Source organism: Protopterus annectens, chromosome 4.part1 (genome assembly GCF_019279795.1).
Source record: "Protopterus annectens isolate FY-2018-M chromosome 4.part1, PAN1.0, whole genome shotgun sequence".
In the NCBI taxonomy this organism is placed as follows: Eukaryota; Metazoa; Chordata; order Ceratodontiformes; family Protopteridae; genus Protopterus; species Protopterus annectens.
Genome location: NC_056734.1, coordinates 184,809,746 through 184,829,771, shown reverse-complemented (window position 1 = coordinate 184,829,771; position 20,026 = coordinate 184,809,746). Strand labels below are relative to the sequence as shown.

At 38.5% G+C, this 20,026-nt stretch overlaps 1 protein-coding gene across 1 annotated transcript in view; it reads left to right on the top strand.

The window, feature by feature from the left end:
* Positions 1-20,026, top strand: part of LOC122801193 (multiple epidermal growth factor-like domains protein 6) — a 341,895-nt gene that overhangs the window by 306,065 nt on the left and 15,804 nt on the right. The window contains exon 3 of the mRNA XM_044070752.1: positions 7,668-7,777. Coding sequence (XP_043926687.1) covers positions 7,668-7,777 — 110 coding nt within the window. The remainder of the gene's footprint in view (positions 1-7,667; positions 7,778-20,026) is intronic.

Genomic DNA, 20,026 nt, shown 5'->3' with positions numbered 1-20,026 from the left:
TTTTTGGAGTTTAGGATAAGCTGATTATCATTTAGCCAGCTTTCAACAAGAAGGAAAGATTGCCGAGTGTATGTCTGAAGTTGTAAGATTGAGTTGAAGAGAAGAGGTCCAGGAATAGAACTTTGGGGGTACGCCAGTGTGTATACGTAAGAAAGAAGAGCAAGAAGATTGCCATTTGACTAATTGTAGCCTGTCTGTTAACTGGAGAACCATGAGAGAGTTGAGCTGAAAAGATTAAGGTTAGCCAATTTAGTCAGAAGTTTGGGCTGTGATACTGTATCAAATGCCTTTGATAAGTCTAGGAACAGACTTGAGACTAGTTTATTGCTGTTCCTAGCTTCAGCAATCATGTGGGAGAAGGGTAGAAGGACTGTAGATGTGCTGTGATGAGGACGAAAGCCATGTTGGGTAGCGATGTGGAGGTTGTTTTGGAGTAGGAAGTTAAGTATTTGGTTGAATATGCATTTTTCTAGAATCTTGGATAGTGGGGAAAGTATAGAAATAGGTCTGTAATTAGAGGGATCATTGGAGTTGCCACCTTAGTGAAGGGGAATAATGTAGAAGGATTTCCAGATTTTGGATATAGTAGCTTCTTTAATAGATCAATTAATAAGAATAGAGACCAGATAGGCCATGGAGTTTGCTGCAAGCTTGAGGAAATGAGGAGGGAGCTTGTCGGCAGAAGGAGAACAGGGTTTAAGTTTGAGAAGAAGTTACTTCATGTAGGAAGTAGAAATAGGGTTGAGAGAGAAACTCATGTTGTTTACAGATTGGGGTGATGACTTTTGGGGGAGATTTTGGCTCTTATTAGTCAATTTGCTGATAGTCTATGAAACACAGGTTGAAGAGAGAGAGGCAGTCTCTTGGTCAGTGAAGTTAGGGTAGGGATTGGGAGTTTGAGGTTTACCAGGGTGGACGATAGAGTTTATACTTCTCCAGAAGTTTTTGGGATTCACTTGAGCAGTTGTTTGTGTCTTAGTGTAGAAGGTCTTTTTTATCATTGTATAGTGTAGATTTGGAATATATGTTAATAGAATTCAGAAAATGTTAATGATGTCAGTACTCAGGCTATTAATTGGATAATAATAAATGCTGGTAAGATCAGTGGACACCCACATAGATGGTGTTATGAGGGATTAGGAATAAATATAGTGGACTTATTCATGAAGATTCATAAATGGAGTATAGAGTATGAAGGATTGAGTCATATAACATAATTATGGATGCATTTTATTTAGGGCTAGGGTTGAGGGGTGGTCCTTAAAGTTAGGTTTAAAGAGCAAGAAAGACTAGTATTTGGAATTTTATTTGCTGGATGAGGTTGGTTGTCTGTGAAGGATCAAAAATATATATATCTGGTTCAGGGAGAAGGCATTGTGTATGTGTGTGGGGATGGCTCTGTCTTTACTTTTTCATTTGTGGAAATCCTTTAATTAATAAAGTTTGTGGAAGAATTCAAAAGCTCTTTTTCTTTGGGACTGAGACCCCATACCCATCACACAGGTTGCAAGACATCCTGCATTCACTCAATTAAAATAATAATCCCTCAGTTTACTACACCTCAGGGAAAATGGATTTTCATAGCTGTACTCAGCAGATGTTGTACAAGCAGCAATCTAATCAGTGTATGCGATCACGGAGTGGTGTGCAGCAAGAAGAGATATCTGATCATGAAATGGAATTAATTAAAATGCAGGATATTTAGGATATGTTAGGATAAAGGGGATGGATATAGGCTATATGGAATAGTTCTTTTTTTTCCTAAATGTTTTTATTCATTTTATAACACAATAACTTAGTATAGTTGTTGTTCTTTTGGCTTTTCCCGGTTAGGGGTTGCCACAGCGGAACTCGGGTCTGCTAATGATTGGCAGTAGATTTTTACGGTGCCGAGGTGCCAGCCCGATGCCCAACCTTCAATGAAGGCATGCCCATTCACGCATGTCTTTCGAACGCCACAAGAAAAAAAACTGTATACAATGTCCATAACAACTAAAAAAGCAATATACATAGGAGAACACTTAATATTTCTCTAACAGATTAGACAATTTTGTCCAAGCAATTAAATGATGAGTTGTGTTGTTAGTCCTTGTTTTTACAGTAGCAATCGCAGTCTTACACATTTATTTCACAAGATGAATAAACCCCGCTGTAAAGACAGGAGTAGATTGGGATTTCCAATTTTTAGTAACCATTTTCCTTGCTACAGAGAGGATAGACTATTGTAAAAATGTTTGGTTTTTAGGAATGACTTCAGGAACAGTGAAAAGGATAAGGAAGTCAGAAATTATATAGTTGTCATTCCATGGAGCTTTACAAAGATATTTAAAGTCTAACCAAAATGGGGAAATTGTTTTGCAGTTAACCATATATATCCAGTCAGCATAAGGGTATCCACATCTCCAGCATGTCATTTCATCTTTCTTGTGCATTATTGCTAGCCTATTTGGGGTGAAAAAGCATGTATGTAAAACTTTCCATGTGTATACATGCCAGAACAGGGACGATGTGGATTCCTTCATGTACTGTAAGCAAAGTTTTTTTTATCTTTTTCTGAGAATACTTGTCTATTAACTTCACTTGAATAATTCCAAAAAGAAACATCTGTTTTGCTATAATCATTTCTGAGAATTTTATAAATAACAGATATGTACGAAGTGTTCTTGGGTGAGCTATAAATAATTGTTCAGATAAAATCCAAGATTTTAACTACTCCTATTGTATGTCTCTAATGAGGGTACAAGCTTAGTATGTATAAAATCCTTACAAGTTTGGATGTCCAGCTAATTGCAATTTTGCAAACTATATCTGCTGATCAAATACTCTGCAGAGCTTATTTTATTAGCTGAAAGAAACTGATTCCAATATAATAGTTCACCCTTCTTAAATTCTAACATTTTGTGAGCATTAAAATATATCACACATTCATTTATGTAAGCAATAGGAAACATATTAATACATTCTTAATTAATTGATTAGAAAACATAAAATTTTGGTAAGTTCAAACTGCAACCACAAAAGAAGAGGTGCCCTAATTTTACACAGAAAATCAATGAGAATTCCAGAAATAGTTGACTCGTACTAAAGCAGTGATGGCATCCCTGCTTTAGTCATATTAAAACTTGATAAAAAGATGTGCACTTCTGCAAACACCTACTGGATACCAGGTATTGGGACTAAAATTGTGAAAAAACATTTAGACACCTTAACATTAAAGTCTAAAGGTGAGTTACAATTAGCAGGTGATTTTAATTGTATCGTGTCCTCCACGGATACCACAAGCTCTAAGCCCTTCAAGATGTCCCCTGTTGCCAAGCACTTTAACAACTACATAAAAGACAGAAACCTAATTGACTAAGGGCATACAAATATTATCCTCCCTGAGTTCTCACTACTCTTACAGATTTGACACACAGACAAACATAGACAAAGTCTTTGTAACCAGCTCTTTACTGGCCAAAACTGATAATGTAATGCTGACATCATGCCCTATGTCTGACCACAACACTATCATCTTCAATGTAACACTTAATACTGACCCCTTAAACTTGTGCCAAAGACTACTTGGTAACAGTACATGGATTTTAAGAATGGTTTCTAATTTATGGGGCACTTCAAAGGTAGTTTTATGTGGTAAAGTCAAAAATTGGTATATAAATAACAGAAAAGAGTGGGATAAAAACTGGTAGACATACAAAAAGAAATTGATGAACTAAAACTTGCATCAAATGACAAATCTGCATTAGCTGACATATGTAAACTGAACAAGGAATATCAGGATATCTTGCAGCACAAAATATCAATAAATCTGGAAAAAATCAGATTATAATCCTACTCAATTAATCCCAAGAGTATGCACAGGATTGCAATTAGATCTAAATATTTAAATGAAAAATGTCATATAAAAGAAATAATATATACTAGAAATAATCAGACTATTAAAGTTACAGATCTAAAAATATCTTGTGTTTTAAAAACCATTACAAGAATATTATCAATATCTTGTCTACAAGTGATAAAAGTAAAGACAATTTTCTTGCTAATAATATTTAAAAGAAGCTATCCAAACATAATATTAATAACATAGACAAACCCCTTTAAAGAATTAAAGGAACAAATAAAAAAATCTTAAGAGAAAAAAGGCACCAGGGCTGGATGGTCTAATTCCAGAATTTTACAAACTCTTACCTGATAACATCTTGAAAATCTTACTCAATGCATTCCAAGAAGTTAAAATTACAGCAAACATCCCTCCCTCATGGAAATATTCTAGCATCTCTCCCATCCTAAAACCAAATAAAGAGACCAACCTTTGCACATCATACAGGCCAATTTCTTTGCTTAACATTGATTACAAGAAATTCATGTCTATCTTAGCAGACAGATTAAATAATATTCTTTCGATATTAATTCATGAAGACTAAACCGGGTTTATCAAAAACAGAAAAGTACAAGACAATGTAATTAGATAACTGTCCTTAAGACTTAGCAAACAAGAAAAAAATGAGTTTTCTATTTTAAGCCTTGATACAGATAAAGCTTTTGACTCCCTAAGTTGGCCATATCTGTTTAAAGCTCTGCAAAAATATAAGTTCTCCCCAAACTATATAGGATTAATTAAAAAGCTATATGAAAAGTCCATGGCCTACGTAAAGACTGGATCTTATCTATCTGTCCTATTCGAAATATTAAGAGGTAATAAGCAGGGGTGCCCCCTCTCCCCATTACCCTTTGCCTGGGGTATTAAGCCTCTTACAAATTATGTCAGAAATAATGACAACGTTAAAGGACATAAAGTGTCAGACAAATTATCCCCCAAGATACAACTGTTTGCTGATGACCTACTAATAAATTCTAATGAGACTGAAAATTCAATAGATCACCTATTACATAATCTAGACTTCTTTGCAAACATCTCTGGTCTAAAATTCAATCACAACAAACCTCAAGCACTCCTAGTGAATAAAAATGTTACAATGAAACTTAGATCAAAAAGAGATGTAACCTGGGAGGGCATGCATATTAAATATGTCGGTATTATTATTCAATCTAATTCTGTGTGGAGTCTGCATGTCCTCCCCGCGGTTGAGTGGCCTCCAAAAGACATGCGTGAATGGGCATGCCTTTGCTGAAGGTTGGGCGTCGGGCTGGCAACTCAGCACCATAAAAATCTACTGCCAATCATCAGTGGACCAGAGTTCCGCTGTGGCGACCCCTAACCGGGAAAAGCCGAAAAGACAAACAAACAAACATTATTGAATCTAATTATAAAAAAATCACTCGCATCTAATTACCAACAACTTATAAACTCAGTAGTCTAACAGACAGCTGAAACATACTCTTCCTCACATATGAAGACAGACTAACTTTAATCAAAATGATACTGTTACCTAAAATCTTATTCATTGGCCAAGCTCTAATAATTCCCCCACCTGTCAAAATTAAACAGAAAATGAATAACTTATTACTTAACTTCCTTTGATATCCCAAAAAACCAAGAATGTCTCTTCTCTGGCACACCACAAGCTGGAATGAAGAAGGTATAGGGTTTCCAAATATTGATTTTTATTTAAACTCTGCATTTATTAACATAGTGTTACTTTGGAATACTGCTTCTTATACATCATATTGGAAATCAGTACATGAAACCTTACTTCTTAACAGTAGTAGGACATTGCTTGAACCATATACTCAAACGCATACAAACATCTTTATATGGATTTTAAAAATGTACATTCAAAGGTCAAAACCTGTTCTCACACCTCTTATAAACCAAATATTGTTGTTGTTTGAAAAGCTTTATGGAATAGTTCTGAGGATAATGTAATATAGTAAAAGTATACAGCAATGAAGTGATAGGTATGAAAATGGATGCATTTATAATGATGTAACAAATATGAGTGGGATGGTGTGGAGCAATTTTATATAATAAAACTTGGGTCGATGATGAGATGGTAAAAGAAGGTCAAGTTCGCTTAAACCATAGTACAGGTAGGCATGGTTCATAGGTTCATAGGTTCATAGGTTAGTACTAGGCTAACTGCCCTTGCGAACCATTTTAAGCCTAGCCAATTATCCCTTGTGAGATTCAAACCCTGCACCTTGTGTTTGTAAGGCAAACACCTTAACCATTAGGCCACCCTCCCAACCTCTGGTGGTGAAACACCTTAAGAGATGACACTATCTGGATATTTCCATTACTGTTCTGTACTGCTCATGGAGCCATATCATGAACATTGCTGATGCAAAATGTGTTTCTATTGATACTGTTGTTAGTTTTTAACACTTTTCTTCATTTTAGTCTCTTATTAGCTAACTTGTTTATAACACTTTTCTTCATTTTAGTCTCTTATTAGCTAACTTGTTTTTAACACTTTTCTTCATTTTAGTCTCTTATTAGCTAACTTAATTAAGGATGATTCTTTTGTCTTTTTTATCTCTGCTTTTAAAGCACACAGTATACTGTGTGCTATTTTCTGTCTGGAGCAATGGATGTATATACACTTTTTTTGCTGTGGAACTGCATTTTCTGATTTGAATAAAAAAGTGAAAACTCTTCTTTCAACTGTATTTTTTCAGAATCTTCTCTTCATCTATATCTCAGAAAATAGCTTAAATAATTTTCGCATTCCAGTCCAAGTATATATAAAGAATAATGCAGTTTCAGTCAGACAAATTTTACTTCAAAATGCTGTAATGAGATCTTTACTAACCTTTTATTCTATTCATGCTTGCGGGAGAGCCTGAGCTTGGTTTGGTACTTATTTTAGCTGTAAGGTGCGAGAACTAATTCTGAATGGCACACCAGTTCATTACATCCCAAGAAAACAAAAATTTCAAATCTTATTCAAATGAAACATACAATAATTAGTACCAAAATATTTTTTTATGTAGAGGTTGCCCATGGAGTTAGAATGCTCTCGTGTTAGTAGGCACTGTAGACAGGTAGGAAAACAAAGATTGATGGTTGTGGTGTTGGGGGGGGGGGGCAAATGCGTTTCTAGTATAGCTGAGGTGTAATGATTTTTCTGTGAGAAACAAAGGAAACATGGTTTGGTTTCCATATCCGTATAATATAATCTAGTCATTTAACTAACCATTAACTCCTGTGTACTCCACATCAATCCTTTCCATCTAGAATGCCACATCCAGTTACCAAAAGCTTAATTCACTTTAAAATATACAAGAACATGTCTTCAGATTCGCTGCCTATATGGTCTGTTTTCATTTTGATCTGTCAAAAATCTATAGAGCTAAAGCTTGAAAGTGATATAGTAATGAATAGCAGGCCAAGTGATTTGCTCTGCTCCCATGGTTACTCCGTAGAGCACCATTTGCTTTATATTCTGTCATTTAGTCTGGCAGATGAATGACAAATGTCATAACACTTGTGGCTGAGATCTGTCACTGTCACTGTGGCATCCTCACTAACTCCAACTTTAGCATATACTATATGAAACCAATAAACATTTATTTTCAGCCATGTCCACTGAAGTTGCTGTTGGGGACAGGTAGCTGCATGTTGACATTCTCATATATAAAAATATTTTGCTATGAATATGCATATGGTGTTGGCTGGACTGTGTAATCATTACAATTGCATACCTCTGTAAAACATACAGGTTCATAATGCTAACGGATTACTTTTCTTTTGCATTCTCTTTAAGGACTGCATATTACACTGCTTACAGGCAGGTATACTCCATGGAGTATCACGTTGTTTACAAGTGCTGCCCAGGATGGATGCAACAGGAGGGACAACCAGGCTGTTTACACAGTAAGTTAGAATTTAAGTTAAATAATATTTTATTTAGTATTTATGAATAAGTCTAGTTGCGCTCAGAGCATGTTCATTCTGAAAATATGCAGGACAGGCTGATTTAGAACTCAAGGTTTAGTATATGGCTGGTCACTGAAGTCACATTTTCCTTGTGAGACATTATTTGTAAGTTGCATTAATATTATGTAAAAACTAAACAATATATTTATTATTTATTGTATATTTATATTTAATTGGGAGGTCATTATACATAAATCTGTTTTTATATTGAGCAGCTTTACTCTAATCTAAACAAATTGAATTAATCCAAGCTACTAATTATAAATTATAATTATGTGCTATAATCCATAACATTGGCATCTGGTAGAACACAGACAGACGTCAGTCAGAACTGGAAGTGGTTCATTCATTAAACCTGAAATACACATAAATATAGAGTTAGTAAAGTAGTGATAAACACGTGGATAGAAAAGGTAATCTTTGTCTTCATATAACCATGAAAAATAACTAGCTGCATAACAAAAAAAATGTAAATGCAGTAGATTTGATGGAATATTAAGAAGTGATTGTGCCTATCCATGGCACATTTGAGCAGTCATACCTGAAGGACTAAAGGGAGGTTCAGGGCAGGCATTCATTAAGTAGCCTATGTTCCACAGGACAGTTTTTCAGGGGCGTTTAATGAATGATTAATAGCCAGATCATCATTTATTGGTTGAAGGACCTAAGTGATCCTCCTTGTGTCCAGCTGTCATATAGGCACTCCCAGCACATGAGGGCTACAGTTACACAGAAGCTGTAATTTCTTAATTTGAAGCACTGAGGAGAAATGTGAATGGGTAGGAGAAAATATGGTCTTGAGACCCACAGCAAAGCTTTCAAGCAGAAGTGAGCTTAATTTGGTAGCAAAACTCACAGTAGGAAAGATTCAGTCAGAACATTTTAATAACACATTAAGGACTTTAGCCTCTCAAAATGAAGGTGAGACTTTTTAAGAACAATTAAGACAGTTTTATTATAGACCTCACATATGTGACAAATCATGATCTGTCATATTAAAGTACCATTATTTAAAAAAAAGAATTGAAGTGTTACAGATAAAATATCTCAGTAAAACGTATATTTGTTTGCAAAAACTTAACTAAAATATATAGTAAGACCACTGTTACAAAAAACACTGGCCTCATAATTTCATAGATCTTAGCATTTAGTCACTCTTTCTACTCAGATGTCCATTCAGGCCACTAATGTCACCTGCAGTTACAAGTATGAGCTTGTTAGCACTTGAAGTAAAATCAAAGTGCATTCATTATTGCTACCCAGCCATGTTAATTCTTACAACTGTATTTGCAATGTAATTTAATTGTAATTTTCCAATGGAAACTGCAAACTCCCTAAGTAAGGATCAGCTTTGCTTCTAAGTGTATTCAGGAAAATGGGGCAGGGTGCAGTGAAAGGCAGAATTTTCCCCAGGTGCATCAGCTGCTAATTTACTAAGATGTGCTGATTAAGCCTGCATTTCTGTCACTGATCCATTTAGAACATATCCAATAAGTTTGAGATGACCCAGTTGAATGCTAGCTAACAGATATAGTACATCTTTTACTACAGATTTTTCTTTTCTTTATCTCTCTGTCTGTTTATGCATCTCTCCATCCTCTTGTTGGCTGGGTTATTTTCATTAGGCAAGTGACCGATTTTTAGGGAACCAAAACAAGACTTCATTGACCCAATTAATAAATCCAGGCACACGTAGTATGAAAATATTAAAAATGACATGCACGCAGACACACACACACACACACACACACACACACACACACACACACGCGCGCGCATGCACGCACACAGACACACACACATGCACGCACGTGCACACACGCGCGCATGCACGCACGCACACAGACACACACACGCACACACACACACACACACACACACACACACACACACACACACACACACACACACACACACACACCCACACACACACACACACACACACACACACACACACACATTGCATGACTGGATCCTTTATGTATCTGCTTGAGAACAACTGAATAACTACATTTATAAATTTTGCAACCCCTCTCTGCCCTATCTATAGACTATCTTTCCACTTGGGTGGGAATGCGTGGGACCCATACATGCTTTGCAAGAGATGGTCTGCAGCTATCTTTACAAATTTAGTGAACAGCATCTTTTCCTTGCCAGTGTTTTTTTGGGTCAAATTAATTAGAAATTCCAACTGATATTTACATATAGCAATATAGTGAGGATGGGACTTGTCAATGGCCATAGAAAGAAAAAAAAACTGCCTAGAGGGTTACCTTGTCTATGTGGATTTGGGGTATATGCCGATGTAGAGACATGGTTCAAAGTACCATCCTGCATTCTGCACATACATGTTTCCCCTCAACAGCCATACAGGTGTCATATCTAGTGTTGTAAATAAATCTTTTAAAACTTGTGTTACAGAAACAAATTCTGGGCATGAAATGCTGCATACCTGAGTTACAATAAACACCACAAACTATAATTTTGTAGCGTGCTGTACTATATCATCTCAGCAAAATTACCATTTCCTTGATAACTTACAGCACTCCCCCATAACGGAAAATACATTTTTACTCAGGGGCCTAAATTTGCCCTTCTTTGACTAGGGGGCATGTGTCTCAATCAATAACTAAGCACAATGGCTAAAATTCATAGCTTTTTACAGTCTCGGACAAACTGCAGAAATGGGCATTAAGGGAAAAATTATTAGATATTATCCAGCCTGACATCCCTGCCACCTGTGCTAATGTAAACATTACTCCATCACTTTTTTTTGTTACCACAGTGACAAGAAATTCTTTGTATAGACCAAACCTAACCTGAAACTGTCTTTAAGGGTTTTTCAAACAGCAACTATGGTGCCCTGTGCAATCATCTTGCAACAGTCAGCTCGGACTGTATAATGATGTGTACCCTCTCAACTGACTGATGAATCAATCGTGGCCTTCAGTGCATTTTAAATAAGTGCATTGATAAATGAATTCCATTGAGGTATAAATATGGTGGAAAATTCTGGAGTGAATCAAAACTGTGGTGTCAGAAAATTAAAAAAAAATGTTAAATGAAAAGAAAAGTGTGTATAAAGCTTTCAAACTGTACCCAACCTGGTTAAACAAGACTGAGGTCAAGTTTATCTAAAAAGATCTCACTAAACAATTAAATGAAGCAAATCATCATGAAACTTGTCATTGAGACAGTTGACAGTAATATGGTCTTATGCAGCCACATTCAAAAAATGATGAAGCGGAAGAAACAAAGGGAGTCTGCAATAACAAAAATTAGCCAATAAATATAGCTAAAATACACTGGCATACTCTGAACTCCTTTGATTCTCTCTCTGCAACACAGTCTCATAGAAAACTACATCTAAAATGGTCACCACTGTTTTCAGCAAAGTCAGAAACACTAGCAGCATTGGATCCATTGAGATAAATGATATAGTCTAATTTGATTGATCAAAAGTAGCCAAGTATATATCCCATTATGTGCACTTTTAACTCAGTATTAAAAGCCTACTCTTGTCATTGATATTTGTAAGCAGGCTGTTGTGGTCCCATTGCCCAAGGGAGAGACTTCCATAGTTCCAGAACAATCAGCCTCATAAGCACATTATGATTCAGAGAATCATCATACAAGATATTGAGACAGACAGACAGACATGGGAAACCTATTTCTCCATGACATAACCTAGTATGTTTACCATATGATAGGATCATGTATTAAACCCAGAAATCTGAAAGTTAATGAAGTCATGATAACTTGATTCTTTGATAGATTACATGGTCATACACAACAGTTAAAAAGAAGAGGACTCCCATTCCCACCATCCACTGCTACCAGTAGAATCCCTCAAGGCTCTGTCCTCAGGCAAGTTATTTTTGGCATTTATTGTTAGATGTTAAAATGTCTGGGTCACCAAATATGCAGATGAATGCAAATTTTGGAGCATTTTCCTTAACTGTGATGATAACATGTCCCTTTAAATAGCAATTAGTATTACACATCATTGGTGCAGCAGTAATTGCTATCTTCAGTATTAAATGTAGCATTCTGCCATCTGGGTACCACCACAGCTTTATACCCTGTGTATGACCAACAACTGAAAGTTGACAAAATAGTAAAAGATTTTGGATCCATTGTAATTCTGACCATTCATTTGATATCTATATAACTGCTACCATTTGCGAAGCATGCAAAGTAACCCACCTGTGGGCTTCAGAGCCATTCCTTTTCAGACCAGTTATATTCGTGTGTCATCTGGTGTAATAAGCAAATTATAAAGATTCCCCTCAGAAATAATCATACAGCTTGAAGACTTGTCTTGGAGTGAAAGACCACAGCAAATCTCTCTCTTCTCTGTATTGTATCACATCTTTAGAGGAGATGGTGACAGATATACAGAGCATTAAAGGTCTCCCTTACTATTTAAAACCCTTTACTTAGAATACGTCTCTGAAAACCTATATATAAAAGGACACATGGCATCAGTAAAAGTTAATATTAACCAAACCATGAAACATGACACTTTGTCGAAGACTTCCACACCTGTGGAATAAACTCCTCCTCTGAAGTAAACTCAGCCCACCAGTTCCTACCTTCAAGGAGAAATTGCATGAATGCAAGAGGGTATGTAAGTTGTAACATAGGACCCAGGGCATCAAACTCCTCAATGTGCAGTAGGTTTTGAGTTTGTTCACCAAACTTATGAACAGTAAGAGCACCAAATGATATCCCGTTTTGTATAGGTTGTAACCTGGATTTGAGATTATCTTTTACAACTATAGAGATATGAACAGCATTCCTGTAGTGTTTGGAACAAAATAGGCACTATATTCTATAATCTGTGGAATAGTAGAGATGCCCTTGTATCACTTTTCTTTGGCAGGGCATATTTCAGTGTCATCCAAGATCATAAATGATTCTTCACTACTCACTTTGCTATTTAAATTTCTGTCTTTGAGTGCCTTCTTCATCCTACTAACCTACAAGGTTTGACAGGTCTCACAAAATGTTTGAAGAATAGCAGTAAATTTTTAATTCAGAAAATGGAGCTGTGGGCAGCAGCACAGACTCTACCTGGTGCCCTATAGGGGGAAGAGTTGTGTAGATGAGCCTCTTTTAGGCATCTACTGTGGTGTGCAGTGTCCTCAGGATAGGAGAACATGGATCACAGACTGTGCACTATGGCAGGGCTAGCCACTCGATGGTGCAAAATATGGCTGTAGGTGATTTGGTCATGTTGACTAATGTTGTCAAAATGGCTATGGGTAGTTACCGGTGATAAGTGGGTTGAAGCCCAGTCTACTCTGACCTATGCCAGTAATCCATGGTAATGGTGGGAGAGGAGAACTTATTGGCTAGTGCATGCCTGCCATAAAGCCCAGTAGCCCTGCTCAGTATGCTACTAGCCAGATGGTGTCCAGTTGTGCAGCTTGGGTTACCTAGAATAGCTCTGTTGAGTTAAAGCTGGAAGTAAAAAGCAATTAACCTGCCAAACATGAACTATGAATTGCTACACTCTGTGTAGGTTCACTAACAGGATGGAGCTTGGAAGTAGTTGACATGATGGTAAGGCTGGACATCTTATGTATCCATGAAACAGGATGGAAGGGCCTAGTAACAAAGCCACTTGGCTTGAGATCCAGAGTCTACTACTCAGGAGGAGGACAGGCTAGAAAGGATATGAGAGTTGTGATGAGGGAGAGGCTTCAGAAGGCAGTGAGGGATGTTCTCAGTAGTAGTGATAGGCCGGAGTGTGATTGTCATGAGTCTAATGATAGGGCACTATTCATAATCTCAGTCTATGCCCCACAGCAGGATTGTGATAGGGAGAAAATTAGTGCATTCAGACAGCAGTACCTACTAAATAAAGCCGAACAACATGAATTGGTGTTGGAAATGGGTGACTTGAATGCACATATCTGGATAGACAGAACAGCTTATGAGGACTACCTAGGTCCACATGAGTTGGGCAAAAGGAATAAGGGAGAGGCAATTCTAGGCTTATGGTTTGGCAAATGGCTTGATCATAGCCAACACATGGCTCAGATAGTCAGTCAGGCACAAGATCACATACAAGAGTGGCCAACAAGCAACTCAGACAGGCTTCTTACTAGTAAGAAAATGGCACTGGGGTGGAATCAGTGATTGCAAAGTCATTCCCAGTGAAACATTCAGCTCACACCATAAACCACCAGTTGCCACAATCTGCTGCAAGCAGTGGTTGCCAAAGGCCCTGAAGTCAACAAAGACCAGGCTGAAGACTTGGAATTTGACTGTGGAGAAAGCACCTCAAGAGGAAGAAGAAATAGGTGGAGTTGAAGAAAAATGGCAGTTCCTCAAAACAGCATGTGTGAGGACTGCACAGCAGATATGTGATTAGCCCACTATGGAAATAAGATACATGAGTAAAGCTGGTGATGGAATGCAGAAGTCATCAAAATAAAGGAGTGCAGGGAAAAGCTGACCAGGCTAGGAAGGAATTCAGTTTGGCTAACAAAGAGGCTAAGAAAGCAGTTGCAAGGCATCAGAGGCACTCTTCCAGGTTCTGGAAAGTGACTCAGTGGATGGCACAAAGAAACTATATCAGCTTGCAAGGCACAGACAAAAGGATAACGAAGATAGTCAGACACCCTTCATAAGGCATGCCAGCAACAACATGCTCACAAGTCCACAGGACATCAAAGGCAGATGGAAGGAACACTTCCAGCAGCTTCTGAATGAAGAAAACCTCACAGAAGTGTTACTGACCTAGACACAGCTTACAATGAGAGAAGAGGAGCAGCCCACGATAGAAATAAGAATAGCACTAAGGAAAATGAAGTCAGGGAAAGCAGCATGCACAGATGAGGTCACAGCAGATACGATAAAGATGCTGAGTGAGATAGGGGGAGAAATTGCTCCTGAGGGCACTCATAACAGTGTGGAGAGAAAGGGGTATCCCAGATGACTGGAGAATAAGCATACTGGTACCAGTGTTCAAGAACAAAGGGGACATCCACAGCTGCAGGAAGTACAGATGTATCAAACTCCTGTCACACTGCATGAAAGTTCTGGAGATGATGATTGATAAATATGCAGAGCAGTAGAAAGCAAGATGGGAAATGAGCAGTTTGGTTTCAGATCAGGATGCAGCACAACAGACTTGATGTTTGCAGTGAGACAGATAGTTGAAAAGAAGCTAGAGACAAGGAAAGAGTCTAACTGAGCATTCCTAGACTAGTAGAAAGCATATGACAAGGTCTCAAGAAAGCTGATTTGGGCAGTCCTGCAGTGGTTCAATGTCCCAGAAACATTTGTAGAATTAGTGCAAGCTATGTACAAGGAGCCAGTGACTCAAGTGCAAACATTTTCGGTCTGAAAGAGGGGTTCCTAGTGGGAGTAGGTGTGCATCAGGGTTCAGCTCTGAGCTGTTCATACTAGTGATGGACTACATTAGCAAGCAGGTTGGAGGGAGAAATAAACAGAGTTGCTGTATGCAGACAATGTGGCATTACAGGCAGACTCTAAGCAAGAACTACAGCATAGGAATGGAATGCAAAACTGAAGGCACATTGGATGAAACTGAGTACAGATAAGACAGTTGTAATGGCAGTCAAAGCCAGGATCAGTGAGGCTGCAGTCAACTGTAACAGTGTCAGGTATAGTATATGACAGAAGAATGCCAAAGAAGCTGATAAGTAAGGTGTACAAACCAGTGGTGCAATCAGTACTACTGTATGGTACAGAACCCCGGGCAGTGAAAGCAGAGCAGTTGAGGAAGCTAGAGGTGATGGAGATGAAGTGCCTGAGACAGGTAGTAGGATGCACACTATGAGAGAGATGAAGAAATGAGGACATAAGAGTAGAAACCAAAGTAGCTCCAATTGCAGAAAAGGTCAAGGAGGACAGATTATGGTGGTTTAGCCACATGTACAGAAAAGCATAAGACCATCTGGTGAAGAACATTTGGGACTGACAGTAAGAAGGCAAGAGGAACCAAGGAATTGCAGCAAAGAGGTGGATGGATTGTGAGAGAGAAGACCTGAGTCGGTCAAGCATGAGTTTTGAAGAAGACAGGAAAGTGGCACTGAATAGAGAGACAGAGATGGCCGCAGTTGACACAGCATCCAGTTCTCATGTAGAAAATGGGAGATGTTGATGATGATGATGATTTTAATTCAGGAAATCTATACAGGTGTAGTCAGGCTCCTTGTTGACTTAAATGTTATGTTTCTAGGGCACATGGTATAGCGTTGTTCTCTCGGTCTGTCAGTCACGGCACTGCATGATATTTACATAACCAATAAGCCAGCCACAGAGATATTAAGTCAGCGCTGTCTGAACTAATAGCCTACTGGCTTGACTACTTCCTTAAATATGGCAGTATTAAGACTGCAGTACTAATTAACACACATGTACACACCCACTGGAATCTACAACAAAGTAAAAGGAACTCTAAATGTTTTGTGTGTTGGACTCCAGTGTAGCAGACTAGAGAAGATAAGAGAAGAATCTCTGGGCTGACTTCACCTATACATTCAACTTCACCTAACATAACTTTTTTCTTTAATTCTTATTAATATAAGGTTGCTGATATTTGAATTATTTATTAGATGAATAGTTTTCATTAGGCTTGCATTATAGAGTTCTTGGTTTTATTTGATTTACAGCTGATTACAACTTCAGTTGGCAGTACATACTCTGGTATATAGCAGAATAACTGATAACATTTATCTGTAAACTTTACTGCTGGCATAGTTATTGCATAATATTTGAAAACAAGACATTATCATAGTTTTTGTTTTAATTTGTTTGCTATCTCAAACATATTAAGAACTGACTGCTTTTGTTTAAATAATTTAATAATTTATGTATTTGTTTTTCATATCCTGAAAGCCCATACTTGTTTGGAGAGAGTATACCTCTCAACTGTGCAGATTTTCGCCTAATATTTTCTGTCTGTGCTTCATACAGTTTTGTTTTTTTCTGGCTTATATCTGGCAAACCAGTGAGGAATGAAGTCAGAAAATGTTGGCACACAATTGAGTTTCAGACTTCATACCCTTCAGAAAATTTATGGTAATGCACAACCTGCTATTCTGTCAACTTTCTACATTTGTAAGAGCAATGTTTAAAAATTATCCCTATTTTTGGACCTTTGTTCACCCGTTATTTTTTTCCTTTGTCCAGATTGCTTGCTCTAAGAGGTTGAGATGTATGGGAGAGACATATTATGCTTTGAATCCTAAATTACATAACACTCTACACAACATGAAAATGATTTTATTGTAAATTTATTTAGGTTCATAGGTTCATAGGTTGATACTAGGCTATCTGCCCTAGGGCATTTATAAGCCTAGCCAGAGTGTGTTTGGCTTTCTCCACTCTTTTAGATTAGTTGACTGTGCCTTTGTATAGTAGGTCACAGAAGATGGCCCTTTTAAGGTTAGTTTACTGTGCCTCTGTCTAGCAGGGACACAGAAGAGATCCCAGGGGTAAACCTACGATCTCCCATCCACTTGTCAAGATTTCTCTTGAACAGGGTCATTGAGGGGCTGTGCCTAACATGGATTGGGATTTTGTTCCAGAGTGAGGGGAGTCTCTGCAATATGAATCTGTCCCTCCAGCATGTCCTATTTATTTCTGTGCTGAGGTTTAAGTCCCTGGAGCATGTAGCTCTAAGGGATTTGGATTTCCTGAGGTGGAGCATGTCCATTAATTCTGGGTTGGACATGGCTTTATACGTCAGGCACAGATCGCCTCTGAGTAGGCGGTAAGCATCTGAGTAGAGCTGGAGTTTCTTTAGCCTAACTGCATAGGGCATCTGTTTGATTCCCTTGATCCTCTTGGGGAGGTACTTTTGGGGTCTTTCCAGTTGCTGCAGGTGTCGGGTAAGGTACATCCCAAATGGGGCATTGTATTCAATTATGGGCCTGATGAGTGATGAGTAGAGGGGCACAATGACCACTCTTGATCTAGATGTGAACCCTTTCGTGATACGGTGGGCTATATAGAAGGTCTTTTTAACCACTTTGGCAACGTGATTGTCAAAGGAGAGATTGCTATCTACTTGGGTCCCCAAATCCCTAATTGCTTTTTCCGTACTTAATGGATTACCACCTATGTGGTAATTTGTGGGCACTTTGTTTTTCCCAAAGGGGATGACTATGCACTTTTTGGCATTTAGCTTTAGGCCATGGCTCTGGCACCAGTTATCCGTCTCTGTCAGACCCTTTTGGAGGATGCTTGTGTCAGTCGGCGAGTCGATTACAGCACCCAGTTTGCAGTCATCTGCGAACTTGGTCAGCCATAGTCCTCCCGTGTTAGCCTGTACCTCAGAGAAATATATACCGAACAAGAGAGGTCCCAGGACTGAGCCTTGTGGGACGCCACTTGTAACTGGTTTAGAGTCTGACATGGCACCTGCAATTCTGACCATGTGGGTTCTATCCTGAGCCAGTTTGCAACCCATCTTGTGACATAGGGGTTGATATTTAAGCTGTCGAGCTTATTTATGATGCCCAAGTGGGGTATTGTGTCGAAGGCTTTTGCGAGGTCCAGGTAGGCTGTGTGGACTACCTCACTTTCATCTATGGCCTTGGTGACTGTTTGAAAGAAGTCGACCAGGTTCAAGAGGCAAGAACTGCCCTTAACAAAGCCGAATTGGGTAGGATCCAGTGTTTGGAGGTTCCCAATGTTTTTGTTTATGAGTTCCATGATGATATGCTCCATAGCTTTGCAGACCAGGCTAGTCAAGCTGATAGGGCGATAGTTTCCGGGGTCCATTGTGGCACCACCTTTGTGGAGTGGGACCACTGTTGCTGTACGCCATTCCTTGGGTACATATCCTGTAGTAAGGCTGAGACATCTACAGTGACTTTATGTGGGGGTTCAGTTCTTCTTGGAGCTCGTGTAAGACACAGCCCGGGACACCGTCCAGTCCCATTGATGCTGTGTTTTTTGCTTTGGAGAGGGCAGCTCTCACCTGTGCATCTGTGATGTCAGGGAGGCTACACTCTATTGGGATAGACATTTGCTCTTTTGGCGGGGAAGGGGGGGAGTTTGCACTGAACCTGTCTGCCAGGATGTTGGCAATGTCTGTGGGTTCAGTGTATTTTTTGTCATTTTGCACTAACTCAGAGCATATCTGGGAGTTGCCCTCCAGGTTCCTGACAACTAAAGAAGGCCTTGTGATTATCTTTAGCGTCTTGTGCAGTTTTTCTTTCGAAGCTGGCCTTAGATGATTTTATGAGGGATCGTAGTTTTTTGCTAGTACTGATGAGAGATGCCTTCCCTTTTTGGGATTTTGCTCTATCATGTAGTAGCTTCCTCCTTCTGTTGTATAGCTTATTTATGGCTGGGGTCCACCAGACAGGTCTCCTGCGTTTGGAGGAGTGAGTCTTGGTTTTATTTGGGATAGCACGATCCATGCATTCCTGTAGGTGTCCATAGAATGCATTTGTAAAGGATTCTGTGTTGTTTTTTGGTAAGGAACAAGTGTTTGATGAAACCAGTTAAGTACCAAGATTCCTTAATTAGATGGAACAGTAAATATTCCCAATTGATTATGCTAAAAATAGGGGAGCACTGATGAGTTCAGAAACTGCTTAAAGTAAAAGTGTCATGTTCACATTGCAGTAGAGCTTCCTTTTATATATGGATGGCGCAGCGGTGCAACGGTTTGCTTTGTTACTTCACAGCAGCAGGTTCTTCAGTTCAATTCTCAGCTGGGATGCCTTCTGTATGAAGTCTGCATGTCCTCCTTGCATTCGTGTGAGTTTCCTCCAGGTGTGCTGGTTTCCACCCACATTGCAAAGACATGCGCTTGGAGTGTTTCTCCCTGGGCCCCTCCTGAAAATTGTCTCATTCCAAGTCAGACTGTCCCGGTAAACAAATGCTAAATAAATAAAATTTATGAACCATTGGTCTTTTTTGTCAAAACCATAAATGCATCCTTAGTGAACACTTCTGAGTTTAATGATTTACAAAAATAAGTCTTCTAAGACTCCATGATGAGTTTTGAAATTCTATTGTTATACATCTGCCACATACAGTTGCAGCTGCCACCTATACCTCGGTGTTTTATTCACATTTAGTAAAAATGTATAAACCAAAGTGGAAAATAAAATTTATGAACCATTGGTCTTTTTTGTCAAAACCATAAATGCATCCTTAGTGAACACTTCTGAGTTTAATGATTTACAA